Source organism: Ornithorhynchus anatinus, chromosome 3, assembly GCF_004115215.2.
Source record: "Ornithorhynchus anatinus isolate Pmale09 chromosome 3, mOrnAna1.pri.v4, whole genome shotgun sequence".
Classification (NCBI taxonomy): Eukaryota; Metazoa; Chordata; class Mammalia; order Monotremata; family Ornithorhynchidae; genus Ornithorhynchus; species Ornithorhynchus anatinus.
In genome coordinates, this window is record NC_041730.1 from 11,422,973 (window position 1) to 11,439,490 (window position 16,518).

At 46.6% G+C, this 16,518-nt stretch overlaps 1 protein-coding gene across 1 annotated transcript in view; it reads left to right on the plus strand.

Annotated features, from left to right (window-relative positions):
- The window catches only part of COPB1 (COPI coat complex subunit beta 1), a 30,635-nt gene that overhangs the window by 2,752 nt on the left and 11,365 nt on the right, over positions 1-16,518 (plus strand). Inside the window, exons 2-12 of the mRNA XM_001507606.6 lie at positions 307-448; positions 2,243-2,472; positions 3,106-3,275; positions 6,940-7,054; positions 7,331-7,423; positions 8,960-9,097; positions 10,482-10,601; positions 11,150-11,257; positions 11,360-11,506; positions 12,956-13,101; positions 15,360-15,456. Coding sequence (XP_001507656.1) covers positions 358-448; positions 2,243-2,472; positions 3,106-3,275; positions 6,940-7,054; positions 7,331-7,423; positions 8,960-9,097; positions 10,482-10,601; positions 11,150-11,257; positions 11,360-11,506; positions 12,956-13,101; positions 15,360-15,456 — 1,455 coding nt within the window. The 5' untranslated portion in view covers positions 307-357. The remainder of the gene's footprint in view (positions 1-306; positions 449-2,242; positions 2,473-3,105; positions 3,276-6,939; positions 7,055-7,330; positions 7,424-8,959; positions 9,098-10,481; positions 10,602-11,149; positions 11,258-11,359; positions 11,507-12,955; positions 13,102-15,359; positions 15,457-16,518) is intronic.

A 16,518-nucleotide genomic window follows, 5' to 3' on the forward strand; every position in this document is an offset into this window, starting at 1 on the left:
CACCGTTACAGAAGTTGGAGTGCCTTGATATACACCCAAGGCCCCATACAGTTATGTAAATATTCTTACACTTCACTGTTTCCTCATCCCTAATCTATTTTAATGCCTACCTGCCCCTGTAGATTGTAAACTCTTTTGTATTGTATAAGTGATGGCATTTGTTGAGCGCTTACTAGGCGCAAAGCGCTGTTACTTTCCCAAGCACGTAGTGCGGGGCTTTGAACGCACTAAGAAGTCAGTAAATACCAATGATCAACCGATCCTTGAGAAGTTAAATGTAATGATCCCATGCATTGACCCCTCTAGGTTTTCCCCATCGCCGTCCTCTTCAGGGAGGACTCCGCTTAAAGAGGAACCATGACGGCCGCCGAAAATGTATGTTACACCTTGATTAACGTCCCAATGGATTCAGAACCGCCGTCGGAAATCAGCTTGAAGAACGACCTAGGTAAATGAGAGGATGGAATCTGGGGAGGAGGCTTAAAATGGATAAACCACTGGATTTATTCCCGTGATAAAACGACAGTCGGAAGATCGGCATAAGGAATTCTACCCTTTCGTAAACTTCAAGTCATCTCCTGAGCCCCCCAAAAAAACAATCGAATAATGGGTCGGAATCCATTGTACCCTTATACTTCTATTTCTCAGTGTCAACTTGAAAATAAAGAAGTGTTTTAGCCAAGTAGAGTTAAACTGGTAGATATTTCTGCGTCTGGCCTAATTACCTTGTACCTTCCCCAACACTTAGAACGGTCTCTGACAAATAGTAAGCGCTTCACCACGTTCCGTAAAAAAAAAAAAAAAAAAAAAGTTCTTAGCTTAAGAATTTAAATCTGCGTAACTTAGATAGGCAGCCGGTCTGGTCCCAGAAGGGATCGCAAATGCCTTGCCCTGTGTGAAGATAGTCACTTGGGTTGTAAATACCAAGGGGACTTTGTTCCTTTGGACTGCTCACTGGCCACCAAGTCCAATCAGCAGTAAAATCAAAATGTAATTTATTAAAAGGCTCTAAGACTTAGCGTGGCTTTTGAATTTCTTTGACATTTGGACACCGATGAAAAAGTAATGCTATGCAGATCTGGGTTTTCTCAGTACAAACATGAAACCAACCCCTTTTTTGGGACACAGTCGTGGAAAAAAAAATCCAATGCAGATTGCAAAGGAAGCAGTGCAATATCTGTTTGGAGTTGAAAAGTTTCAGCGGTTTTTAAAAGCAGAGCGGAATGATTAGTTCTTAAACTTGCGAACAGTGCAGAATGTAAAGCAGTTCTTGATTCTTACCTTTGCTTTTACTACTAGAGGCATACGTTCTATCAGTAATCAAAAACCTTCCCAATCAGGAAATACCAGTGTGAATGTTTCTTGACCTTTGGTATTGTAAATGAGAATTCTACACGGGCTTGAACGTCCAACAAAATCCCGTACGGATTTGGCCTAAACTCGGATTAACGCGACCCTCACCTCTCCTCCTTCTCCATCCTTTCCGTCCTGTTTCCTCTCTGCCTCCCCTTTAAGATTGGGGTTACGGGTGGCAAGGGGAGGGCCAGCTGCACGGTCTCTGGCACACTGCCATGCATTCGTGAGGCGTTTGGGCGTGGATTCTTATCCCGGAGACTGATGACGTTGACCAAAAATGAGACAAAAAATTGGAGTAGGTCAGTATATCTAGGAATGAAGAATTCATGTCACTTAGTACTTCTCAAAGCATCATTAGGGTCACTTTATTCATAAGGGTTCTTAATTTTTCTTTTGACCAAAACCAATTTTAACCCCCAGGTTTACTGTTCAAAAAAAATCAGGGTTTTTTTTTTTTCAGGTTTTTCCTTGAGTTTTGGAAGCCCTGTGGATCTCGGAGGTTCCAGAGACTCCCTAGTTAAAGCACATAGGGTTGGGAGTTAGGAGGTCCCAGGTTCTAGTCGTGACTGCCCCACTTGCTGTGTGCCTTGGGCAGGTCACTTCACCTATTAGGGCTTCTTTCCTCCTCTGTAAAATGGGGATAAGGTAGAGTGGGAGCCCTGGGTGGGACAGACACGATGTTCAGGTTAATCACCTTGTGTCTGCCATAGCGTTTAGCACGTAGTACGTGCTTCATGAAGGGTATAATAATCGTCATCCTCTAGCACTCTCCTCTGCCTGAACCACCTTCCTAACGAGCGGTGGGAAGATCAGTGGCTCAGGTGACACCCCTAATTCTCTTCATGTTACCATTCCACGTCATTTTCACGAGACCTCTCTGTTCTAGAAAAGGGAGACGTGAAGTCAAAAACGGAAGCCCTGAAGAAAGTAATCATTATGATTCTCAATGGGGAGAAGCTGCCCGGACTTCTTATGACCATCATCCGCTTTGTGCTGCCCCTTCAAGATCACACCATCAAAAAACTCCTCCTGGTATTTTGGGAGATTGTTCCCAAAACAACTCCAGATGGCAGGCTCTTACATGAGATGATCCTTGTGTGTGATGCCTATAGAAAGGTAAGCGGTGATCTTAATTCTTAGGATCTTAATTCCTAAGATCAAGGGGAGGTCGGTGTTCCCGCCGTACTTTTGGAGTGGCGCATTTATTCGTTACAGTTGGAAAATTCAGGGGTGGTTTTTTGTTTTGATTCTGGATAATTGCACCTGTTGGAATTCATGAAATCAATGAGTGAATGGCATATGAGTGCTTCTTGGGTATCGAGCACTGTACAAGCCACTTGGGAGGGAGCAGTATAGGAGGTGTGAAAGCTGAAGACATTTTAGAGGAGAGGGAAGAATGATTCCCAGGTTTGCAGAGAATTGATTTTATCGTAGGTGCAGGCTTCTCGCTGAATGTCAGTCTTTGCCGCCCCTTCCTCCCCCAACTTATCAGGCAGGGCTGGCTCCCAAAATTTCTTAATTCTCAGTGGTCAGCCTGGGGTTTTAAAGTGAAAAAGTTGTTTCCAATCAACAGTAAAAAGAGTCCAGAAATATTCTGGACTTGCCTCTTTTTTTCTTAGTCCGCTTGATAAGGGTCGTCAGATCTTAAATGCTAAGAAGAAAGAACGCAGAAAGTCTCCTTCATGTAGAAATGTCCAGGAAAAAAACCAAAACAAAACAAAATGACTAAGTGGCATACTTGCACTGCAGGACCTTCAGCATCCTAATGAATTCATCCGAGGGTCCACGCTGCGTTTCCTCTGCAAGCTGAAAGAGGCGGAACTGCTGGAGCCTTTAATGCCGGCCATCCGGGCCTGCCTAGAGCACCGGCACAGCTACGTGCGCCGAAATGCCGTCCTGGCCATCTACACCATCTACAGGTAAATGACGAGGCCGGGGGGGCGACTACTGGCCTTGAAAACGCTGCTCTTCTCCAGCGCTCCGGGTGGAGGGGAAAGCCGCAGCCCTCATCGGCTGGTGCGTTGGCATCGCACCAGGGGAAACTGGGCTTCTAACTCGGGAGCCTGGTGGGGCCAGCTTTTGGGGCCTACCGTTCCCCTACCTCTTCATCAACCAATGGCATTTACGCGCAGAGCACTGTACTGAGCGCTCGGGAAAGTACAGCACGCCAGAGTTCGCGGACACGTTCCTTGCCCGCGATGCGACGGCCTGGCCGACGGGACAGAGCACGGAGTCAGAGGACCTGGGTTCTAATCCTGGCTCCGCCCCGTGACCTTGGACAAGCGACTTTGCTACTCGGGGCCTCAGGTACCTCATCTGAAAAATGGGGATGAAGACTGTGAGCCCCATGTGGGACAGGGACCCCCTCTATCTAGCCCAGCGCTTAGTGCGGTGCCTGCTGCGAAGTAAGGCCTTCACAACTACCATTTAAAAAATGAGCTTACAGTCTAGAGTGGGAGACAGACATTAATATAAATAAATAATTTCCTTTCGGTTCTCATCAGCTGCAAGAGTTTATAGATTTCACCTTGTAGTTCAGATGTTCCGGGAGAGGGCGATCCAGGGGTGTCCGAGCTTGGGATTTTTAGGACTTTGAGCGTTTTTATAATTGGTGGGATAGATGGGAGGTCTGTAGGATAATAAGCCACAATCCTATCTCTTTTTGTGACTTGGTAAATGACTGAGAGATATCTATGTGCAGAGCACTATCCTAATCACTTGGGACAGTACAGTGCAATAAAGTCGGTAGACACAATCTCTGCCCGCGAGGAACTTACAGTCTAGAGGTTAAGGATGGCAAAGGTGGCTCTGTGGTCTGCGCGTGAGGGCACGAACCCCGGCTACCGCACCGTCAGAGATTGTGTTCGAAGAGGTGTCGTTTCAGTTCGAAGCCGGCCGGGACGGAACAGATTTCCATCCGATCGATCATCGATTTCTGTTGTGGTCGTTTTGGTCAGATGAAACGACAGAGAAATATCAAGAAATGCCATCGTTGCTTAGCAGCCAGAAGAGTAAAGGTGCCTCACCAAATGCGCCTCGTGGGCAAATCCCAGTCCCAGCCATTTCAGAGTCACAGTGAGACCCGGGAGAAGGTGGCCCGTCGCCGTTATTTAGGAAGGCTTCTCTCGTGGAAGACTGACTTCGATGTACAAAATTCACCACAGCCTCAGGTGCAGTGTGAAAGCAGTCTTCCGAGGCCTGAAAGAACAGGTTTTTGAGAGTAGGAAGCTGAGTCATTCATTCAGTCATATTTATTGAGCACTAACTGTGTGCCGAGCACTATACTGACCACTTGGAAAATACAATTCAGCCATAAATAGAGTCAATCCTCGCTCACAACGGGCTCACAGTCTAGAAGAAAACACAACATTAGTAATAGTATTTGTTAAGCACTTGCTATCTGCCAAGCACTGTTCTAAGCGCTGGGGTAGATACAGGGTAATCAGGTTGTCCCACGTGGAGCTCACGGTCTTCATCCCCATGTTACAGATGAGGTAAGTGAGGCACAGAGAAGTGAAGTGACTTGCCCAGAGTCACACAGCTGATAAGTGGCGGAGCCGAGATTAGAACCCATGACCTTTGACTCCCAAGCCAGGGCTCTTTCCACTAACCCATGCTGCTATTGTCTGGACAGTTGAGATCTCTCACCTTGCTCTATGGAGCTGAGACACGGGCAGGAAAGCAGCCTCTCAACATATAGGGGCTGGTAAAAAGCCTTCAGTGATGCTTGCTGAGAGTCAGTTTGGAAAACAGATTCACCAGCAAGAGGTTTCTCTTGCAAGAATCATTCAGTCAGTCAGTCAGTATTCGTTGAGCGCGTACTGTGTGCAGAGCGCTGTACTAAGAGCCTGGGAGGGTACAGTGTAACGGAGGTGATAGACACATTCCCTGCCCACGACGAGCTTACAGTCTAGAAGAATGCCCTAATAAGAGTCATGGTCATGGTTCGCAAGTGGTTGACGGAGAAGCAGCGTAGCTCAGTGGAAAGACCCCGGGCTTGGGAGTCAGAGGTCATGAGTTTGAATCCCGGTTCTGCCGCTTGCCAGCTGGGTGGCTTTGGACAAGTCACTTCACTTCTCTGTGCCTCAGTTACCTCATCTGTAAAATGGGGATTAAAACTGGGAGCCCCAGTGAGACAACCTGATCACCTTGTATCCCCCCGCCCCCCAGCGCTTAGAACAGTGCTTTGCACATAGTAAGCGCTCAACAAATACCACCATTATTATTATTAGGTGCCAACTTACTTGGCCGGGGGTATAATCAGATCAGATTCTAGGCTCCAGAAGCAAGTGGCTAATTCCCAAATAGGAGAGCAGAAAAGACATCTAGGATGTCCTTTTTAAAATGCAAAATTCACGTGGCATCTTCTGACACCTGGAGCAAGGATGACTACTTGCGACGTAATGCATCCTAAAGCCTCTGGTGGTCGATCAGTCGTATTTATTGAGTGCTTCATGTGTGCAGAACACTCTACTAAGCGCTTGGGAGAATACAATGAGACAATATTACATACACATTCCCCTCCCACAATGAGCTTTAAAGACTAGAGGGAGAGAGACCTTAATAGAAATAAATAAATGACAGGTATGTACATAAGCGCTGTGGGGCTGGGAGTTGGCGATGAATAAAGGGGGCAAATCAAGGTGACACAGAAAGAAGTGGAAGAAAAGGAAATGAGGGCTTAGGTCGAAGGAAGATGAGAAAAGAGTGCAGCCGAAGCAATATATTAATAATTCTGAACCACCCCATTTCCGTGGAAATGCCCTCCCCAGAGGCAGCAAACCTTTCCGGGGTCAGATCGATGTTAGTCCTATTCAGTAATAAAGCAGCCCATGCTGATTAAAAAAATAAAAAATATCATTCGCCATTGTGAGAGTTGGTCCCAGTTTACTGCTGCTGCTGGGTAGGAAGCCATTTTGGCATGGGTATCTCTGTGCCTGTGAGATGAAGAGGTAAACTTCCTACTGTGAATATACCGGAAAATGTCCAAAAATTTGAGCGATTCATTCACTAGTATTTATTGAGCACTTACTGGGTGCAGAACACTGTACTAAGTCCTTATGAATAATAATATGATTTTGCTCATTGGGGGCAGGGAACATGTCTGATAATCGTCGTATTATACTCTCTCAAGCACTTAGTAAAATTATCGGCACAAGGTAAGCGCTCAGTAGATACATTGATGATGATCGTTTTCTTTTGACACCTGCCTGTGAATGTCGTTGGAGACTTTGAGGGAATCAGGGCGAAGGCCATCAGCCCCTAAGCCCTTGTGTCAGTGTGTGTAGATTACCCGTATCATTCGGGTTTTGCCATTTGCAGTCAACATCCTTGCCCTTGGGTAGTTTGTGTCGGCTCGTGTCCTCCGTTGAAAGCGAGGACAGTGAGCTTTACCTCTATAATAAGTCCGCAAATGACTGGGGCAGGGCACTGCAAGCAGTAGATCCTCAGTAACTGCTCTTGTGTCGATGACGATAATGGCTCTCACAGAAACCCTAATGCATTTTTACGACACTTGTCCAGTTGGGCAGCTTCTCTAACCAAAGTGATTTAAGTGTGGTGTGTTTCCCTATTTTATTTAAGGAATTTTGAACACCTCATACCCGATGCTCCTGAGCTCATCCATGACTTCCTGGTGAATGAGAAAGATGCAAGTTGCAAAAGAAATGCATTTATGATGCTAATCCATGCAGATCAGGTGAATGCTTTTCCAGAACGTTTTTCACGGGTGTGTCCCAAATGTGATTTGGAACAAATAATCGTTTTCTGTATTTGTTTCCATCTTTGCTAAGTGCTTACTGTGTGCTGGACACTGTACTGAGCACTGGCAAAGGTGAACTGTTAAACATTTCACCAGTAAAATCGTCTTGAAGCGTTTTCCGTGGTTTCACTGACTTTTGTAGATGAATGCTTGGGGAGCCAATTAGTGGAAAAGAATTTTCTGACGTGGCGTGATGTCACTTTTATCTTTAAGGATCGAGCTTTGGATTACCTAAGCACGTGTATCGATCAAGTGCAAACATTTGGAGACATTCTGCAGTTGGTTATTGTGGAACTGATCTATAAGGTAAAGTAGCTGATCTACCCGGTTAAGATGAGCTATTAAAATTCGCTTTGGAGAACAGTCGTTTAAATGAGAAAATTCTAATCGCTGGAATAATAAATAATAAAGTACGTTTGCTGGTGACGTGGGCTTGAAGCTTGGTACGCGTTCTGGATTCTGGCCCTAACGTACTTGCACCCTTGTCAGCTCTGTCCTTCGATGCAGTATTTGTGAAATAAAAGCAGCATTTGCCGGTAAGACTCTATTGTTGATTTAATCTAAGGCCCTCTATTAGCTAGCATTGAAGGGGTGAAAGTGGTTCGATTGTTAAGCGAGAACACTACTAAGAAGCTGACATCTTTTAGTATTGAATTGACCCCATTTCAATGTGTAACGTATTTAACTCCGGATATCGACTACACCTTACTTCACAATTCAGGCAATACCTTTGGGGCGGTGACAAATCTGATCAAGGCCTGGGTCACGTCACTGTCCCCGAGGCATTTTAAAGGGAGATGGGCACCCTTCTGAAGTCTCAAGACTGAGGCCAATCACACCGCCAGTCGGTCGGATTTATTGAACGCTTACTGTGTGCAGAGCACTTTAGTAAGCGCTTGGGAGAGTACACTATAACAATACAACAGACACATACCTTGCCCACAACAAGCTTACAATAATAATAATAATAATGATGGCATTTGTTAACAGCGTGGCTCATTGGAAAGAGCCCGGACTTGGGAGTCGGAGGTCACGAGTTCGAATCCCGGCTCTGCCACTTGTCAGCTGTGTGACTGTGGGCAAGTCACTTAACTTCTCTGGGCCTCCGTTACCTCATCTGTAAAATGGGGATGAAGACTGTGAGCCCCACGTGGGACAACCTGATTACCCTGTATCTACCCAGTGCTTAGAACAGTGCTCTGCACATAGTAAGCGCTTAACAAATACCAACATTATTATTAACGGCTTACTATGTGCCGAGCGCTGTTCTAAGCGCTGGGGTAAGATACAGGCTCATCAGGTTGTCCCACATGGGGCTCACAGTCTTAATCCCCATTTTACAGATGAGGGAACTGAGACCCAGAGAAGTGAAGTGACTTGCCCACGGTCACACAGCTGATCAGTGCTGGAGCCCGGATTAAAACCCACGACCTCCGACTCCCAAGCCCGTGCCCTTTCCACTATGCCACGCGGCTTCTCTATAGTCTGGAGGGGGAGACAGACATGAATAGAAATAAAGAAATGACAGATATGGACTTAAGTGCTGCGCGGCTGGAAGGGGGGGATGAATAAAGGGAGCGAGTCAGGGTGACGCAGAAGGGAGTGGGAGAAGAGGCTTAGTCAGGGAAGGCCTCTTGGAGGAGATGGGCCTTCAATAAAGCTCTGAAGGCAGGGGAGAGTCATTGTCGGATATTATCTGTCAGACAACCCGGCCATTCTGCTAAATCCTCCAAATTGTCCAGAAGACAGTCGAGCCGGGTTACCGCGGGACCGGGGCTCTCCCTTGTGCTCAGCGGAGCCCATCCCAGGCAGACAAGCCCTTGGTGTTTTCTCCTCCTGCAGGTCTGCCACGCCAATCCTTCGGAGAGGGCTCGCTTTATTCGCTGCATCTACAACTTGCTGCAGTCTTCCAGTCCCGCCGTCAAATACGAAGCCGCCGGAACGTTAGTGACGCTCAGCAGCGCGCCCACGGCCATCAAGGTATTGAAGTCGCGAGGGACTTGGGAGGGACGAAGAGGCCGGCACTGGGGTCCTCAGTGGGCGCTTTGGGGTCCCTTGCTCTGGAGTGGAATGCCCGGAATCCTTCTGTAGCCTCCTTACTGACTTGAACTCTCTGTGTGGCCTAGTGGATAGGGCGCAAGCCTAGGAGGCCCAAGGACCTCCTGTGTTCTAATCCCGGCTCCGCCGCTTGCCTGCTGTGAGACTTTGGTCGAGTCACTTCACTTCTCTGTGCCTCGGTTGCCTCATCCGTAAAATGGGGATTAGGATTGTGAACCCCATCTGGGACACATGGGCTTAGTTCAGAGCCTAGCATGTAGTAAGCACTTAATAAATAACCATTAAAAAAAGGAAGTCCTCATGGGAATCGAGACTCATGTTGCAACATTTTTCAAGTGTCTGTATTTTTAGCAGCGATAATAATGATGGTATTTCTTAAGCACTGACTATGTGCCAAGCACTGGGGTAGTTACAAGGTAAACAGGTTGTCCCACGTGGGGCTCACAGTCTTAATGCCCATTTCAGAGATGAGGGATCTGAGTCACAGAGAAATGAAGTGACTCACCTAAGGTCACACAGCGGCAAGAGGCAGAGCTGGGATTAGAACCCACGACCTCTGACTCCCAAGCCCATGCTCTTTCCACTATGTCACGCTGCTGCCTTTTAATAATAATGGCATTTGTTAAGCGCTTACTATGTAAAGCACTAAGCGCTGGGGAAGATACCAGGGGATCAGGTTGTCCCACATGGGGCTCCCGGTCTTTATCCCCATTTTACAGATGGGGTGACTGAGGCCCAGAGAAGTTAAGCATCTTGCCCAAAGTCCAATAGCTGACAAGTGGCGGAGGCGGAATTTGAACCCGTGACCTCTGACTCCCAAGCCTGTGCTCTTTCCACCGAGCCACGCTGCTGCTCCTACTGTGCCCTCCCCACACCATCTTTGCTCCTGCAGAATACTGGCTTGGAGGAACAAAACTGGTTTCCGTGTAACCAGAAAATGGTCAGGGTCATGGATGAAGACCTCGGCTAACAGGCCGTCTTTCCTGAGGTGGAAATTTTCTTGTAGTATTTCTTAAGCACTCACCATGTGCCAAGCTAAGCACTAGCGTCGCTACAAGGTAATCTGGTTGTCCCACGTGGGGCTCAAAGTCTTAACCGTCATTTTACAGAAGAGGGAACCGAGGTGTAGAGAAGCGAAGCTACTTGCCCGAGGTCACACAGCGGATAAATGGTGGGGGTCAGAATTAGAACCCAGGTCCTTCCGACTCCCAGGACCTATCTTTAGGCCACACTGCTTCTTTACATCTTTTTCTCTAACCTCTACTTGAAATGTTCGGTTGATAAAAACGATTCTCTTGTGAACTAGGCTGCTGCTCAGTGTTACATTGACTTGATCATTAAGGAGAGTGACAATAATGTGAAACTCATAGTTCTGGATCGCCTGATCGAACTGAAGGATCATCCCTCCCATGAGAGAGTGCTTCAGGTAGGCCTTGCCCGAAATTTTTGCTAATTGTTTTGGTGAAATAGATTCAACTCCCTCGTAATTCCCGTTTTGCAAAGTTAAGAGTTTCCTCGTGGATAATTATCCTCATTCACCTAAGCACAGTTTTACTTGGTCAGCTCCGTTTCCCTTTTGAAGATAATGTTGTTAGTTATCTTTTGAAGTCCTTAATTATAATACGGCCAGGTTCCACAGGTCAGGTGGGAGAATCCCCCTCTGAACTGCAAGCTCGTCGTGGGCAGGGGACGTGCCTGCCAATTCTGTTGTATTGTACTCTCCTAAGCATTTAATACAGTTCTCTGCACACAGCAAGTGCTCAATAAATACCACTCATTGATCGATTGAATTCAAAAAGTTCCGATTTTCCATTTGGTCTATGAAAATCCGGTGGATGAATCGATCAGTGGTATTTATTGAGCTCTCGCTGCGTGCGGAGACTGTACTGTGTGCTTGGGAGAGAATAGTTAATGTATTCCCCATTAATGATGTGAAATGAAAGTGGGTTAAGAAGTGATCTCCCTGAATTCCAGGATCTGGTTATGGACATATTAAGAGTATTGACTACCCCGGACTTAGAAGTGCGTAAGAAAACCCTCCAGCTGGCGCTGGATCTCGTGTCCTCCAGAAACGTCGAAGAGGTAATGTCGTCGTCTTTTTGCTCTGGGCCCGGGTAACCCTTTTCGCGGAGGCATCCGCTTCCACAGGAACTCATTTTTCTCTCTCTCCCCTCGGCGTCGCAGCTGGTGATCGTTCTGAAGAAGGAAGTGATTAAGACGAACAACGTGTCGGAGCACGAAGACACGGACAAGTACAGGCAGCTGCTCGTGCGCACGCTCCACTCCTGTAGCGTCCGTTTCCCGGAGATGGCCGCAAACGTCATTCCCGTGGTACGTCTGGGCTCTGCCGGCTTGGCGATCACGGTGTCATTCAGAAATGCCAAATTATCGGGCCCCCGCATATACCGGCGTTCAGTTTCTGGCACGATTTCCCAAGGAGTGATTTGATTTTCTGGAGCTTTTTGGTGATCCGGATAATTTTAAAAAAAAAACAACTCCAAAAAGGGAGGCAACCCTTGACCTGCCCCAGTGAACACATACTAGACACTTGTCCTTGCTTGAGGTTACAGTGAAAGGGCAATTTATCGACTGGAGCCTACGCAGCCTTGTACTACTAATAATAATAACTGTACTTGTTAAGAAGTGTGACTAAGTGGAAAGAGCCCGGGCTTGAAAGTCAGAGTTTGTGGGTTCTAATCCCGGATCTGCCACTTATCAGCTGTGTGACTTTGGGCAAGTCACTTCTCTGTGCCTCAGTTACCTCATCTGTAAAAGGGGATTAAGACTGAGCCCCATGTGGGACAACCTGATTACCTTTTATCTACCCCAGTGCTGAGAATGTTTGGCACTTAGTAAGCGCTTAACAAATGCCATCATTATTATTATTATTACTTACTATGTGCCAAGCACTTGTCTAAGCCCTGGAGTGGTAGATATAAGTTAATCATGTTGGACACAGTCCTTGTCATTCATTCATTCGGTCGTATTTATTGAGTGCTTATGTGTGCAGAGCACTGTACTGAGCGCTTGGAAAGTACAGTCCAGCAACAGAGAGAGACCATCCCTGCCCACAACGGGCTCACAGTCTAGAAGGGGGGTGACAGACATCAATACAAGTAAATAGGTATCAATAGCATCAATGCAAATAAATAGAAATATATGTACATATCAGAACAAGTAGGGAGAGGCATTAATATAAACAAATAGAATTTTAGGTATGTACAAATATGCACAAGTGCTGTGGGGCGGGGAGGGTAGAGCAAAGGGAGCGAGTCGGGCGAGGCCGGGGCGTGGGGGAGCTGAGGAAAAGGTGGGCTTAGTCTGGGAAGGCCTCCTGGAGGAGGCGAGCCTTCAGTAGGGCTTTGAAGGGTGGGAGTGAGATTGTTGTCCCACGTGGGGCTCACAGTCCTAATCCCCATTTTACAGATGAGGCAACTGAGGCACAGAGAAATGAAGTGACTTGCCCAGGGTCACACAGCAATAATCATAATGGTATTTGTTAAGCACTTATTTTGTGCCAGGCACTGTACTTAACGCTGGGGTGGATCCAGCAGACATATGGTGGAACCGGGATTAGAACCCAGGTCCTTCCGACTCCCAGGTCAGTGCTCTATACACTAAGCCACACTGCTTCTCAGTGTGTGTCAGTGCATATTCCCTGAATTTCAGAATCAGAGCATTAAATAGGTTCCCTTTGGGTCATTTTTTCTTGCAAGGGCTTGGACTTTTTCAGAAGATGCAAAATTGCTACCGTTTGTGTTTTTTTGTTTTTGGTTCTAGCTAATGGAGTTTCTCAGTGACAATAATGAAGCGGCAGCTGCTGACGTCTTAGAGTTTGTGCGAGAGGCGATTCAGCGATTTGATAATCTCCGATTGCTTATCGTCGAGAAGATGCTGGAAGTCTTCCATGCCATTAAATCCGTCAAGTAGGTCTTAAAGAGTTTCAAAAGCTCTTCAGATGAACACTTCTACCCATTCCTATTTCCGGAAGATTTCGAAGTTGAGGTTAGCCAATGGGACCACACAGAGGAGGTTAAAGGTTCCGGACTCAGAGACTCAATCAGCCACTGTTTAAATCAATCCATTACTTGGACTAAATAATTATTTCCATAGTGAGTCCTTCAGCTCCCCTGTCTCCATTCCGGACCTCAGCGGTGTGGTGGCTGCCACAGTGATTCAGGGATATAATTTAAAATCACACCCCTTTTTGACGCGATTGTTAATTGGGTGTCCTTTACACCTGTCGGAGAGCACAATTTCTAATGAAAGCTTAATGATTATGGTATTTGTTAAGCGCTTACTATGGGCAGAGCACTGTTTTAAGCGCTGGGATAGATACAGGGTAATCAGATTGTCCCGCGTAGGGGTCACATTTTTTAATTCCCATGTTTACAGGTGAGGTAACTGAGGCACAGAGAAGTTAAGTGACTTTCCCAAGGTTGCACAGCAGACAAGTGGCAGAGTCGGGATTAGAATCCACGACCTCTGACTCCCAAGCCCGTGCTCTTTCCACTAAGCCACGCTGCTTAATCTAAAGTCATGTAGCCTTCAGCGTTACCTAGGGCTGCCAGAGAATCCCTACAGCTGAACTGAGCTCCATTTAGACCCGTTGGCAGAACGAAGTGCGTGGCTCAGTGGAATGAGCCTGGGCTTGGGAGTCAGAGGTCATGGGTTCTGATCCCTGCTCCGCCACTTGTCAGCCGTGTGACGGTGGGCAAGTCGCTTAACTTCTCTATACCTCGCTTACCTCATCTGTAAAATGGGAATTAAGACTGTGAGCCCCGTGTGGGACAACCTGATTACCTTGTACCCCCCAGCGCTTAGAATAGTGCTTGGCACATAGTAAGTGCTTAAAAAATGCCATCATTATTATTATTATCATTATTATTAATAGGATTTCAGTTGGTCCGACACGTGTAGCAGCTGCAAAATGGCCACCGTCCCACTTAAGGACATTTAAAAATATATTAATATTTGTTCTGATGGATAAGTGTAGCTTCTGTTGTGAGGGGAAAAGAAAGCATGGCAAAGTGTCAGTTCCTATCACTAAACTCTTGCATTATTCACTTTCATTGATTTTTGTGTTTCTCCCAATCAGGTGTAATGGAAACTTCATTGGAGAGTTAAAGTGTTCTGGTTTTTTTTTCCAGATTAGGCTGTTGGGAGTAGAGTCTAGAGTTGTCCAGCTCCTGTCTTTGTTTGTTTTTTTTTTTTTTTTTGAATAACTGTTTTAAGGACCAACCATTCTCATCTCTTATTTACTATGGTCCTTAAGCACTTACATTCCAGACATTGCAGTAAGCCCTGGGGTAGATACAAAATAATCAGGTTGGACACAGTCCCTGTCCCCCATGGAGCTCACAGCCTTAATCCCCATTTTACAGATGAGGTAACTGAGGCACAGAGAAGTTAATAACAATGTTGGTATTTGTTAAGCGCTTACTATGTGCAGAGCACTGTCCTAAGCGCTGGGGTAGACACAGGGGAATCAGGTTGTCCTTCGTGAGGCTCACAGTCTTAATCCCCATTTTCCAGATGAGGTCACTGAGGCACAGAGAAGTTAAGTGACTTGCCCACAGTCACACAGCTGGCAAGTGGCGGAGCCAGGTTTCAAACCCTTGACCTCTGACTCCCAAGCCCATGCTCTTTCCACTGAGCCACGCTGCTTCTCTACTCCCTCCTGCTTTGACTGTGAGCCCTAAGTGGGACGGTGCTTTGCGCATAGTAAGCGCTTAACAGATACCATCATTATTATTATTATTTTAAACTTGTATTTACCCCAGACCTTAGAACGGTGCTTGACACATAGTAAACGTTAAACAAATACCTTTAAAAAAAAAAAAAGTTCCATAGAACACAAGCTAAATGCTTTCTTGAACAGGAGCGAGTGCTTTCTAGAAACACTTGTTTTTATGCATTTGACTTTTACTCACATGTGTCCCTGGATGAGTTTTTTGGATTGGGTGGTGGCTTTCAGTCTTAAGTGGGATGAGCGAAAGTGTCGTTCATGTTTTTACTTTCCCCGTTCCCTGAGAAACCGAAGGAAATCGCCCCGCGGCTCACATTCTGTGTACATTTCATTGAGAGTCCTTTGAAACTGTTGAGTCTCTGGGTTCGGGCTCCAGAATACAGTGGACCTCCCACCTCGGCACGCAGCCAAGTTTTCTCTCTCTCTCTGTCTCAGGATTTACCGGGGAGCTTTGTGGATCCTGGGAGAGTACTGCAGCACAAAGGAAGACATACAGAGTGTGATGACCGAAGTCCGCAGGTCCCTAGGAGAGGTAGGTCTGCTGAACCGGCCCGCTGAATTAGAAAGAAGGTTATACGCTGTAAGCCCAGTCTTTCCGTCTGCCATCCATTTCAGAATAACAACTGTGGGATTTGTTAAGTACTCACAAGGGGCCGAGCCCTGTACTGAGGGCTGGGGGGTCGATTCGAGATTACCTGGTCAGCCACGGTCCCTCTCCTCCAGTGGCTCACAGTCTAGTTAGGAGAGGGAGCAGATTTTCCTTTTAATAATAATAATAGTGTTGGTATTTGTTAAGCGCTTACTTTGTGCACGGCGCTGTTCTAAGCGCTGGGGGAGATACAGGGGAATCAGGCTGTCCGACATGGGGCTCACAGTCTTCATCCGCATTTTACAGATGAGGGAACTGAGGCCCAGAGAAGTGAAGTGACTTGCCCACAGTCACGCAGCTGACAAGTGGCAGAGCCGAGAGTCGAACCCAGGACCTCTCTGACTCCTCTGACTCTTTCCACTGAGCCACGAGGAAACGGAGGCCCAGAGAAGTTAAATGGCTCTCCCGAGGTCACACGATAGGACCAGTGACAGAGCCAGCGTCCCTGACATCCGGGCCCCGGCTCTTGCCCCAAGCCAAACAGCTTGCCATTTCATGTGGTAGTTTTGCACTTACAAATAGTGCGGTTATTTTGAGTGAGAAGAGTTACGGGTTTTCTGAGAGCAAAAGGTAAAGAGTAGGTTTCTCTTGGTAAATCTGGTGACCCGCTGCTCCTCCCTGTAAATAATCAATAATCAATGGTATTGAGTGTAGGACGGTTAAATCTGGTGACCCGCTGCTCCTCCGTGTAAATAATCAATAATCAATGGTATTGAGTGTAGGACGGTTCAGTAGAATAAGCAGGCAAGAAATTCTATTTGTTTAGTGACCCTTTAGTTTTTACATAAGGTAAATAAGCGTTGACGGTACAGAAGGTAATGTGCATAAAGTTTCCTAGTGTAAACCTACCGGATCTTTTGAAAATGGTGAGTATCCGGGTAGGATTTTATCTAAGGAAAGAAAATAAGTGAAAGTTGTGAGATTAAAACAACGTGTAGAGGTGGA